Here is a 12,229-nt window from a genome sequence, read left to right as displayed (position 1 = left end):
CCCTATTTCCCCCCCTTTCGGAATTTCACCTGGTTTCTTTCCTTTGACTAGCATTGCATATCGCCGTGTCATTCGCGTCTATCAGTATGAAGTTGGGGATGATCTGTCCGGAAGGTTTTTCCTCTTTATTTTCCTTATCTCACTGTGGTTTCTTTTCTTTTCTTCCCCTCCGCTTTCGGTTGCTCCGTTTTTGCTTTTCTTTTCCAAACACCAAAAACGGCACGTTCCTAATTCCCAAGGCTCGCTTTTCCTCTGGACTAACGCTCACAGCTTCAGGAGGGGGACACTTGCGGCTAGGAGGAAGGCCCCAAAACATAGGGTCCTGAGTTCCCCAGATGTATCCGGGACTCGGAGTCTGGGGTGAATTTTCGGAAAAACATCCAGGAAAACCCGGGTGTATGGCAACGGGAAATTGCAAAAAAATAAAATAAGAAAGCTGCAGAACTGAAAATCTTAATTACTGTATATTCTGGCGTATAAGACTACTTTTTGATCCAGGAAAATCTCCTCAAAAGTCGGGGGTCGTCTTATACGCCGGGTGGAGAACCTGCGGTCGAGTATATCTCAAATTCTATATTTTAACTGGAAAAGTTGGGGGTCGTCTCATATGCCCAGTCGTCTTATACGCCGGAAAATACGGTAAAAAAACCCGCAGAGCTGAAAATCTTTCTATAAAACTCCCGGAGCTGAAAATCTCAATAAAAAACAACCCGTGGAGCTGAAAAGTCTTTGCAGCTCTTTCTAAAAAAACCACCAACCCCACAGAACTGGAAATCTTAAATGAAAAACCCGCAGAGCTGGAAATCTTTCTATAAAGCTTGCAGAGCTGGAAATCCTAATAAAAAAACTCCGCAGAACTTAAAATCTAAAATTAAAAACCAGCAGAACTGGAAAGCCTAATAAAAAAAAACCTGCAGAGCTGAAAATCTAAAATAAAAACCTGCAGAACTGGAAATCTAAAATAAAAACCCGCAGAACTGGAAATCTTAATTTAAAAAAACCCGCAGAGCTGAAAATCTTTCTATAAAACCTGCAGAGCTGAAAATCGTAATAAAACCTGCAGAACTTAAAATCTAAAATAAAAACCCACAGGACTGAAAAGTCTTTGCAGCTCTTTCTGAAAAACCTGCCCAACTGAAAATATTTCTTTAAAAACCCCTGCAGAACTGGAAATCCTAATAAAAAGCCCACAGAACTGAAAAGCCTGGGTGTTTTTTTATTAAAAAAACAGCTGCATAGCTGAAAATCTTTCTAAAAAGCCCGCAGAACTTAAAATCTAAAATAAAAACCCGCAGAACTGAAAATCCTAATAATAAAGCCACAGAACTGAAAATCCTAATAAAAAACCCCCACAGAACTTAAAATCTAAAATAAAAACACACAGATCTGAAAAGTCTTTGGAGCTCTTTCTTAAAAAAAAAAGAGAGCTGAAAATCTCTAATATAAAACCCGCAGAACTGAAAAGTTTCTGGAGCTCTTTCCGCCCCAAAATAGCCAATTTTGGCTTTATATGTCAAAAAAATGATCCGCCCGGGTTCTCCCTTTAGGAAAAAGATGGCGGGCCTATGGAACTACCCGAGACCCACAGCCGCCCGGCAAAAGAGGCATCCTTTTCCCCAAAACAGAGCGCTTTTGGGGGCCCGATCCGGTTTGGGAATTTTTGGGGAGGAAGCGCTGCCTTAACCTTAGGAAAGGAGTGGCTTCGTTTGGCTCTTTCCTGCTTCTGCCTTCAGTCCGGGTTCCTTTCCTTTCCTTCCCCTTCCCAAGCAAGCGGGCAAATCCTGAAATTGTAGGGAACCCGTTTCCCGCTGGGAGAATCGTCGGGTTAGCTTTGCGACGGTTGCAAACTGAGACGGTCGCTTTGCAGACGTTCCGAACTGATCTGGTTGTTTTGCAACGGTTCCAAGCTGACCCGTTAGTTTTGCAAAGGTTCCAGACCAGGCTAGACTTTGTGCAAACGTTCCGAACCAGGCCGTGAGCTTTGCAAAGGTTTCAAACTGATCTGGTTGTTTTGCAACCGTTCCGAACTGGGCCATTAGTTTTGCAAAGGTTCCAGACCAATCTAGTCATCGTGCAAACGTTCCAAACCAAGCCATTGGTTTGCAGCGGTTCCTAACAGCCATTATTTGATGCACACGAAAGCTCATACCAAGAACAAACTTAGTTGGTCTCTAAGGTGCTACTGAAAGGAATTTTTTTATTTTATTTTGTTTTTACTATGGCAGACCAACACGGCTACCTACCTGTAACTGGAGCCATTAGTTTTGCAACGGTTCCAGACCAAGCTGGTCATTTTGCAAAGGTTCTGAACTCAGCCATTAGTTCTGTAATGGTTCCAGGCCAAGCTAGTTATTTCACAAAGGTTCCAAACAGCCAGTTGCTGCTTCGCAACGCTTTCAAACCCATTTTGCAAACATTCTGAACTGAGCCATAAGTTTTGCAAAGCTTCCAGACCAAGCTAGTTCTTTCCCAAAGGTTCTTTTTGCAAAGGTTCCCAATCAAACCATTAGTTTGGCACAGGTTCCGAACCGAGCCAGTCGTTTTGCACAGGTTCCGAACCAAGCCGTGAGCTTTGCAACGGTTCCAAACTGAGACGGCTGCTTTGCAAACGTTCCGAACTGGGCCATTAGTTTTGCAGCGGTTCCTAATAGCCATTAGTTTTGCAACGGTTCCAGACCAAGCTGGTCATTTTGCAAATGTTCCGAACCAAACCATGAGTTTTGCAACGGTTCCAGACCAAGCCGGTCATTTTGCAAATGTTCCGAACCAAACTATGAGTTTTGCAACGGTTCCAGACCAAGCCGGTCATTTTGCAAATGTTCCGAACCAAACCATGAGTTTTGCAACGGTTCCAGACCAAGCTGGTCATATTGCAAAGGTTCTGAACCGAGCCATTAGTTTTGCAATGCTTCTGAACTGAGCCGTTAGTTTTGCAAAAGCTTCCAGACCAAGCTGGTTCTTTCACAAAGGTTCTGAACCAAGCCGGTCGCTTTGCAAAGGTTCCCAATCGAACCATTAGTTTTGCACAGGTTCCGAACCGAGCCAGTCGTTTTGCAACTCTTCCAAACCAAGCCGGTCGCTTTGCAAAGGTTCTGAACCGAGCCAGTCCAAACCCGGCCCATCACCACCTCTTGCGAATCACCCGCGGCGTGTGTCCGGCACGGCAGGGGCGGCTGAGTTTGCACCGGCGGGGAACCCTCTCCGTCCGCGGAGAAGTGAGCGCTTTGGGTTTGGCATGACGTGTGTGGTTTCCCTCCCCCCCCTTTGGATGGGGCTCGAAATTAATTAACCTTGACGGCAAACCAAAATCCTCTGGGCGATGATCGATCCGAATCCCGAGTCATTTGCGATTGTGATGATATTCATGGATCTGCTCCTGGCCAGTTCAGTTTGGCTCAAGAGTAGACCCACAGAACTTAACGGAGCCAAGTTTGCCTGGCTCGTTAATTTACACTTCTATTATTATTATTATTATTATTATTATTATTATTATTATTATTATTATTACAGCCAAGTTTGCCCTGCCCATTAATTTACACTTCCATTATTAGTATTATTAGTATTATTATTACAGCCAAGTTTGCCCTGCATATTAATTTACACTTCCTATTATTATTATTATTATTATTATTATTATTATTATTATCATAGCCAAGTTTGCCCTGCATATTACACTTCCTATTATTATCATCATCATCATCATCATCATCATCATCATAGCCAAGTTTGCCCTGCCCATTAAGTTACACTTCCATTATATTATTATTATTATTATTATTATTAACAGAGCCAAGTTTGCCCTACCCATTAATTTACATTTCCTGTTATTGTTATTATTATTATTATTACATATTGAATTTATATGGATTCCCAATTTTCATTTCTTCATTTCGCGAAATGAAATTGAGGTGCAGAAGCACAAAATACAGAATAATAATAATAATAACAACAACAACAACAACAACAACAACAACAACAACAACAACAACCCCATAGCCCTTTTATAAAAAAGAGAAAGCAACTCGGGGAAAATCTTCGGACGGGAGCCGGTTCTCGGGGATTTCGGAGAACCGGCACGATTGTTCCAGGTTCATTTCCACAAAAGGCCTTCTCCAAGCCGTGTATGAAACTCAGGAACCATCAACGGAACCGGAGGGAACTCTGGGTTCCCCGGCTGGCAATCTGTTCCGTGTTGGTTAGCAATTGGGGGGGGGGGAATTGCCGGGAAAAGAGATGGCGTTAATTCCGAGCCTCACCGGTTGTTTTTCTCGGCACCGCTCTTGGCGACCCTTCCTCACCTGTTTCTCCGGTTCTAGGTCTTGCATGGTTGAGGAATCCGGAACCCTGGAATCCCAGCTGGAAGCCACCAAGGTACGTGGGTTTCTTCCCCCTTCTCCAAATTTCCGAAAATGAGTTTCCACTACAAAGTGGCGGGATTTAATGTTTTTTAATTCAAATTAAATATTTATTAATTAAATTAAATCTGTTTTTCTTTCTTTTTGTATTTCTCTCTCTTTCTTTGCATTTCTCTCTTGGTATTTTTCTTTCCTTCTCTCTCTCTCTGTATTTTTCTTTCTCTCTTTGTATTCTTTCTCTTTGTATTTATCTCTTTCTTTGTATTTCTTTCTGTTTTTCACTCTTTGTATTTCTCTTTCTCGTATTTTTCTTTCTTTCTCTTTGTATTTCTTTTTGTATTTTTCTTTCCTTCCCTCTCTCTCTAATTCCTTTCTTTCTCTGAATTTCTGTGTGTTTTTCTTTCTTTCTCTTTGTATTTCTCTCTCTCTATTTCTCTCTTTGTATTTCTCTTTCTTTTTGTATTTTTCTTTCCTTCTCTTTCTCTCTCTGTATCTTTCTTTCTCTGTCTGTATTTCTGTGTATTTTCCTTTCTCTGTTTGTATTTCTCTCTCTCTCTTTCCTTCTCTCTCTCTCTCTCTGTATCTTTATTTCTTTCTCTTTGTATCTTTCTTTCTCTGTCTGTATTTCTCTCTCTGTATTTTTCTTTTCTCTCTCTCTCTTCGTAATTTTCTTTGTATTTCTCTCTTTGTATCTTTCTTTCTCTGTATTTCTGTGTATTTTTCTTCTTTCTCTTTGTATTTCCCTCTCTCTCTGTATTTCTCTCTCTGTATCTTTCTGTCTTTGTATTTCTCTTTCTTTTTGTATTTTTCTTTCCTTCTCTTTCTCTCTGTATTTTCCTTTCTCTGTCTGTATTTCTCTCTCTCTTTCCTTCTCTCTCTCCCCCTCTGTATCTTTATTTCTTTCTCTCTTTGTATCTTTCTCTCTCTGTCGGTATTTCTCATTGTATTTTTCTTTCCCCCCTCTCTCTCTCTCTCTCGTATTTTTCTTTGTATTTCTCTTTGTAAATTTCTTTCTCTGTATTTCTGTGTATTTTCCTTTCTGTCTGTATTTCTCTCTCTCTCTCTCTCTCTCTCTCTCTCTCTCTCTCTCTCTCTCTCTCTCTTTCTCTCTCTTTCTTTCCTTCTTCCTCTCTCTCTTTCTTTCTTTCTCTCCCTCTCCCAACAGCGCAAGCACCAGGAGATCCGGGCCATGCGCAGCCAGCTGAAGAAGATTGAGGACCTGGGCGCCGCCATGGAGGAGGCCCTGATCCTCGACAACAAGTACACGGAGCACAGCACCGTGGGGCTGGCCCAGCAGTGGGACCAACTGGACCAGCTGGGCATGAGGATGCAGCACAACCTGGAGCAGCAGATCCAAGCCAGGTGGGGGTCCGACACCCCAGGTCCCAGCCCCCTGTGTCCCCCCACGTCCCGACAAATCCCCCGCCCCCTTATCTATTTGGGGGAGGTGGGGTGCTCCGATTCGGGGGGTGGGGCTAACCGGCGTCCCCCGGCGTTCCGGGTTTCCGCTCACCGGCGGCCGCTTTCTCCTTCCCTCCCAGGAACACGACGGGGGTCACCGAGGAAGCGCTCAAGGAGTTCAGCATGATGTTCAAGTAAGTCGGGGGCTTCTCCCCACCCGCAAGGGGCAAAAAAAAAATTAGAATCCCCATTTCCGGAGCGCTTCCGAAAGGCAGTCCAATCCCCTTCCCATTTCAACCAAATTTGATTTTCCAGTTTCAGCCCAATTGGTTTTCTTGCCCTTCCTTTTCACTCATTTCCCCATTTCAACCCATTTATGTCCTTTCCCCCGATTCTCCCATATTAACCCAATTATTTTTCGGCCACTCCTTTTCATTTCAACCCATTTTTCTTGCCCGTCCTTTCAGATTTCCCCATTTCAACCCATTTATTTTTCTTGTCCATTCTTCTCACCGATTTTCCCATTTCAACCCATTTTGTCCTTTTTCCCTGATTCTCCCATATTAACCCAATTATTTTTCTCGCCCATCCTTCTCACTGATCTTCCCATTTCCACCCAATTATTTTTCCCGCCCGTCCTTTTCACCGATTTCGACTCAGTCACTTTTCTCGTCCGTTCTTCTTACCCGTTTCCTACCCAATCCAATCCAAATTCGTGCCACTCCTTTTTAAAAAATAATAATTCTTTATTGATTAAAAATGGGAAAACATATATATCACATACATTTTACAACATGTAATAGGAATTAATACAAACAAAACTAATAGAAAATAAATGAAAGTTTCAATTTGTTAAAAATTACTTCCAATTATTCTCCCTGTATTTTATATTATTATAATGTACAGTTATATATTTCTGTTTGTTACTCGATTGCTGCTGTTGTATCTCATGCTTGCGTATAGGTTCAGTCTGCATCTGCCATTAGGATCACTCCTTAAATATTATTTTATCATCCTCCATTCTTTCCAAACAGTTTGATTCATTTGTCCTCTTATTCTTCCAGTTGTCTTAGCTAATTGTAAATATTCCAACATTAGATTTTGCCCATCTGCTATGCCCGGTAAAGTTTGATTCTTCCCATTTCTAGCTATTAAAATGCTAGCTGCAGTTATCCCGCACATGCATAATCCTTTATTTATTTCCTCTGGCAAAATACTTAGAAAGAACATTTCTGGTCTTTTTTTAAACGTACATTTAACCCATTTTTTAAAGTTCTTCATAAATGTCGTTCCAATAAATGCATATATCAGGACGTATCCACCACATAGGTTTGTAAAACCCATTTTCTTTATTGTACCTCCAGCATAAAGGGGATCTATTTCTATACATTTTAGCCAATTTTCCGGGTGTCATTTTTAAAGAGGTTTTCTAGCAGGCTGGAAATTTTATGTCCAAATTTGTGATATTCCGTCGGGGTGGTTTCTCCCTTTTCCCGTTGTAATCCTGTGTCTCCTAATTCCAGGCACTTTGACAAGGACAAATCCGGGCGGCTGAATCACCAGGAGTTCAAATCCTGCCTGCGTTCCCTCGGCTACGATCTACCCATGGTGGAGGAAGGAGAGCCCGATCCCGAGTTCGAGGCCATTCTCGACACTGTGGATCCAAACAGGTAAGAGCGTTATTTGGCGTTCCGGGAAGCCCGAGAAGTTCCAGATTTTTTTTGATAGAGATCATGGCTGCTGTGTTACGTTCTATCTAGGTATAGGGCGGGCTGCAAATTCGATAAATAATAATAATAATGCCAATAAAATAAGATAGATAAACCGATGCCATGTTATATTTGGAAAAGGAAGGGCCAGGATCAGTTTAGATCCGGGGAAAAGACGCAAAATCACTTCTGCACGGGTTTTCCGTGCCGCGATTCTGGCATTTGAAGCTGTCTCTCGTCCGATCCGGAATAAAACTTCCTCTCCCCCCCCCCCTCCGCAGGGATGGGCATGTCTCCTTGCAGGAATACATGGCGTTCATGATCAGCCGCGAGACGGAGAACGTGAAATCCAGCGAGGAAATTGAGAGCGCGTTCCGGGCGCTCAGCTCCGAGGGGAAGCCCTACGTGACCAAGGAGGAACTGTACCAGGTAAGGAACGGAACTTGGGGCGTTCTCGCTTGGCAGGGAATCCTTTGATCCTTCTCACCTCTCCCAGCAGCCTATTATTCCATCCTTCCTTCTCTCCTCTCCCAACATTCTATTATTCTATCCTCCCTTCTCTCTTCTCCTAGCATTCTATTATTCCATCCTTCCTTCTCTCTTCTCCTAGCATCCTATTATTCTATCCTTCCTTCTCTCTTCTCCTAGCATTCTATTATTCTATCCTCCCTTCTCTCTTCTCCTAGCATTCTATTATTCCATCCTTCCTTCTCTCTTCTCCTAGCATCCTATTATTCTATCCTTCCTTCTCTCTTCTCCTAGCATTCTATTATTCTATCCTTCCTTCTCTCTTCTCCTAGCATTCTTTTATTCTATCCTTCCCTCTCTCTTCTCCTAGCATCTTATTCTATCCTTCCTTCTCTCTTCTCCTAGCATCTTATTCTATCCTTCCCTCTCTCCTCTCCTAGCATTCTTTTATTCTATCCTTCTCTCTTCTCCTAGCATCTTATTCTATCCTTCCTTCTCTCTTCTCCTAGCATTCTTTTATTCTATCCTTCCTTCTCTCTTCTCCTAGCATCTTATTCTATCCTTCCTTCTCTCTTCTCCTAGCATTCTTTTATTCTATCCTTCTCTCTTCTCCTAGCATCTTATTCTATCCTTCCTTCTCTCTTCTCCTAGCATTCTTTTATTCTATCCTTCCTTCTCTCTTCTCCTAGCATCCTATTATTCTATCCTTCCTTCTCTCTTCTCCTAGCATTCTATTATTCTATCCTCCCTTCTCTCTTCTCCTAGCATTCTATTATTCCATCCTTCCTTCTCTCTTCTCCTAGCATCCTATTATTCTATCCTTCCTTCTCTCTTCTCCTAGCATTCTATTATTCTATCCTTCCTTCTCTCTTCTCCTAGCATTCTTTTATTCTATCCTTCCCTCTCTCTTCTCCTAGCATCTTATTCTATCCTTCCCTCTCTCTTCTCCTAGCATCTTATTCTATCCTTCCCTCTCTCCTCTCCTAGCATTCTTTTATTCTATCCTTCTCTCTTCTCCTAGCATCTTATTCTATCCTTCCTTCTCTCTTCTCCTAGCATTCTTTTATTCTATCCTTCCTTCTCTCTTCTCCTAGCATTCTTTTATTCTATCCTTCCTTCTCTCTTCTCCTAGCATTCTATTATTCTATCCTTCCTTCTCTCTTCTCCCAGCATTCTTTTATTCTATCCTTCCCTCTCTCTTCTCCTAGCATTCTTTTATTCTATCCTTCCCTCTCTCTTCTCCTAGCATCTTATTCTATCCTTCCTTCTCTCCTCTCCTAGCATTCTTTTATTCTATCCTTCTCTCTTCTCCTAGCATCTTATTCTATCCTTCCCTCTCTCTTCTCCTAGCATTCTTTTATTCTATCCTTCCCTCTCTCCTCTCCTAGCATTCTTTTATTCTATCCTTCCTTCTCTCTTCTCCTAGCATCTTATTCTATCCTTCCTTCTCTCTTCTAGCATTCTTTTATTCTATCCTTCCTTCTCTCTTCTCCTAGCATCTTATTCTATCCTTCCTTCTCTCTTCTCCTAGCATTCTTTTATTCTATCCTTCCTTCTCTCTTCTCCTAGCATCTTATTCTATCCTTCCCTCTCTCTTCTCCTAGCATCTTATTCTATCCTTCCCTCTCTCCTCTCCTAGCATTCTTTTATTCTATCCTTCCCTCTCTCTTCTCCTAGCATCTTATTCTATCCTTCCTTCTCTCTTCTCCTAGCATCTTATTCTATCCTTCCTTCTCTCTTCTCCTAGCATCTTATTCTATCCTTCCCTCTCTCCTCTCCTAGCATTCTTTTATTCTATCCTTCCTTCTCTCTTCTCCTAGCATTCTTTTATTCTATCCTTCCCTCTCTCTTCTCCTAGCATCTTATTCTATCCTTCCCTCTCTCCTCTCCTAGCATTCTTTTATTCTATCCTTCCTTCTCTCTTCTCCTAGCATCTTATTCTATCCTTCCTTCTCTCTTCTAGCATTCTTTTATTCTATCCTTCCTTCTCTCTTCTCCTAGCATCTTATTCTATCCTTCCTTCTCTCTTCTCCTAGCATTCTTTTATTCTATCCTTCCCTCTCTCTTCTCCTAGCATCTTATTCTATCCTTCCCTCTCTCCTCTCCTAGCATTCTTTTATTCTATCCTTCCCTCTCTCTTCTCCTAGCATCTTATTCTATCCTTCCTTCTCTCTTCTCCTAGCATCTTATTCTATCCTTCCTTCTCTCTTCTCCTAGCATCTTATTCTATCCTTCCTTCTCTCTTCTCCTAGCATTCTATTATTCTATCCTTCCTTCTCTCTTCTCCCAGCATTCTTTTATTCTATCCTTCCTTCTCTCTTCTCCTAGCATTCTTTTATTCTATCCTTCCCTCTCTCTTCTCCTAGCATCTTATTCTATCCTTCCTTCTCTCCTCTCCTAGCATTCTTTTATTCTATCCTTCTCTCTTCTCCTAGCATCTTATTCTATCCTTCCCTCTCTCTTCTCCTAGCATTCTTTTATTCTATCCTTCCTTCTCTCTTCTCCTAGCATCTTATTCTATCCTTCCCTCTCTCTTCTCCTAGCATCTTATTCTATCCTTCCCTCTCTCCTCTCCTAGCATTCTTTTATTCTATCCTTCCTTCTCTCTTCTCCTAGCATCTTATTCTATCCTTCCTTCTCTCTTCTCCTAGCATTCTTTTATTCTATCCTTCCTTCTCTCTTCTCCTAGCATTCTTTTATTCTATCCTTCCTTCTCTCTTCTCCTAGCATTCTTTTATTCTATCCTTCCTTCTCTCTTCTCCTAGCATCTTATTCTATCCTTCCTTCTCTCCTCTCCTAGCATTCTTTTATTCTATCCTTCCTTCTCTCCTCTCCTAGCATTCTTTTATTCTATCCTTCCTTCTCTCCTCTCCTAGCATTCTTTTATTCTATCCTTCTCTCTTCTCCTAGCTTTCTTTTATTCTATCCTTCCTTCTCTCTTCTCCTAGCATTCTTTTATTCTATCCTTCCTTCTCTCTTCTCCTAGCATCTTATTCTATCCTTCCTTCATTCTTCTCCTAGCATCTTATTTTATCCTTCCTTCTCTCTTCTCCTAGCATCTTATTCTATCCTTCCTTCTCTCTTCTCCTAGCATCTTATTCTATCCTTCCTTCTCTCTTCTCCTAGCATTCTTTTATTCTATCCTTCCTTCTCTCTTCTCCTAGCATTCTTTTATTCTATCCTTCCTTCTCTCTTCTCCTAGCATTCTTTTATTCTATCCTTCCCTCTCTCTTCTCCTAGCATCTTATTCTATCCTTCCTTCTCTCTTCTCCTAGCATCTTATTCTATCCTTCCCTCTCTCTTCTCCTAGCATTCTTTTATTCTATCCTTCCTTCTCTCTTCTCCTAGCATTCTTTTATTCTATCCTTCCTTCTCTCTTCTCCTAGCATTCTTTTATTCTATCCTTCCTTCTCTCTTCTCCTAGCATTCTTTTATTCTATCCTTCCTTCTCTCCTCTCCTAGCATTCTTTTATTCTATCCTTCCCTCTCTCCTCTCCTAGCATTCTTTTATTCTATCCTTCCCTCTCTCCTCTCCTAGCATTCTTTTATTCTATCCTTCCTTCTCTCTTCTCCTAGCATTCTTTTATTCTATCCTTCCTTCTCTCTTCTCCTAGCATTCTTTTATTCTATCCTTCCTTCTCTCCTCTCCTAGCATTCTTTTATTCTATCCTTCCCTCTCTCCTCTCCTAGCATCTTATTCTATCCTTCCTTCTCTCTTCTCCTAGCATTCTAGGATAGAATAAAAGAATGCTAGGAGAAGAGAGAAGGAAGGATAAAATAAAAGAATGCTAGGAGAAGAGAGAAGGAAGGATAGAATAAGATGCTAGGAGAAGAGAGAAGGAAGGATAGAATAAAAGAATGCTAGGAGAAGAGAGAAGGAAGGATAGAATAAAAGAATGCTAGGAGAAGAGAGAAGGAAGGATAGAATAAAAGAATGCTAGGAGAAGAGAGAAGGAAGGATAGAATAAAAGAATGCTAGGAGAAGAGAGAAGGAAGGATAGAATAAGATGCTAGGAGAAGAGAGAAGGAAGGATAAAATAAAAGAATGCTAGGAGAAGAGAGAAGGAAGGATAGAATAAAAGAATGCTAGGAGAAGAGAGAAGGAAGGATAGAATAAAAGAATGCTAGGAGAGGAGAGAAGGAAGGATAGAATAAGATGCTAGGAGAAGAGAGAGGGAAGGATAGAATAATAGAATGCTAGGAGAAGAGAGAAGGAAGGATAGAATAAAAGAATGCTAGGAGAAGAGAGAAGGAAGGATAGAATAATAGAATGCTAGGAGAAGAGAGAAGGAAGGA

General features: G+C 41.4%; 1 protein-coding gene across 11 annotated transcripts in view; it reads left to right on the top strand.

Moving 5' to 3' along the window:
- The window catches only part of SPTAN1 (spectrin alpha, non-erythrocytic 1), a 101,806-nt gene that overhangs the window by 79,409 nt on the left and 10,168 nt on the right, over positions 1 to 12,229 (top strand). For 6 of the 11 annotated variants that reach the window (XM_033137378.1, XM_033137376.1, XM_033137375.1 and 3 more), the window contains 6 exons: positions 52 to 114; positions 4,317 to 4,371; positions 5,521 to 5,717; positions 5,897 to 5,950; positions 7,280 to 7,426; positions 7,747 to 7,894. In XM_033137378.1, coding sequence (XP_032993269.1) covers positions 52 to 114; positions 4,317 to 4,371; positions 5,521 to 5,717; positions 5,897 to 5,950; positions 7,280 to 7,426; positions 7,747 to 7,894 — 664 coding nt within the window. The remainder of the gene's footprint in view (positions 1 to 51; positions 115 to 4,316; positions 4,372 to 5,520; positions 5,718 to 5,896; positions 5,951 to 7,279; positions 7,427 to 7,746; positions 7,895 to 12,229) is intronic. The other 5 variants (XM_033137382.1, XM_033137381.1, XM_033137380.1 and 2 more) reach the window with 1 other exon arrangement.

This window comes from Lacerta agilis, chromosome Z, assembly GCF_009819535.1.
Source record: "Lacerta agilis isolate rLacAgi1 chromosome Z, rLacAgi1.pri, whole genome shotgun sequence".
Classification (NCBI taxonomy): Eukaryota; Metazoa; Chordata; class Lepidosauria; order Squamata; family Lacertidae; genus Lacerta; species Lacerta agilis.
The sequence above is the reverse complement of the archived record's forward strand: the minus strand, read 5'-3'. Positions and strand labels throughout refer to the sequence as shown.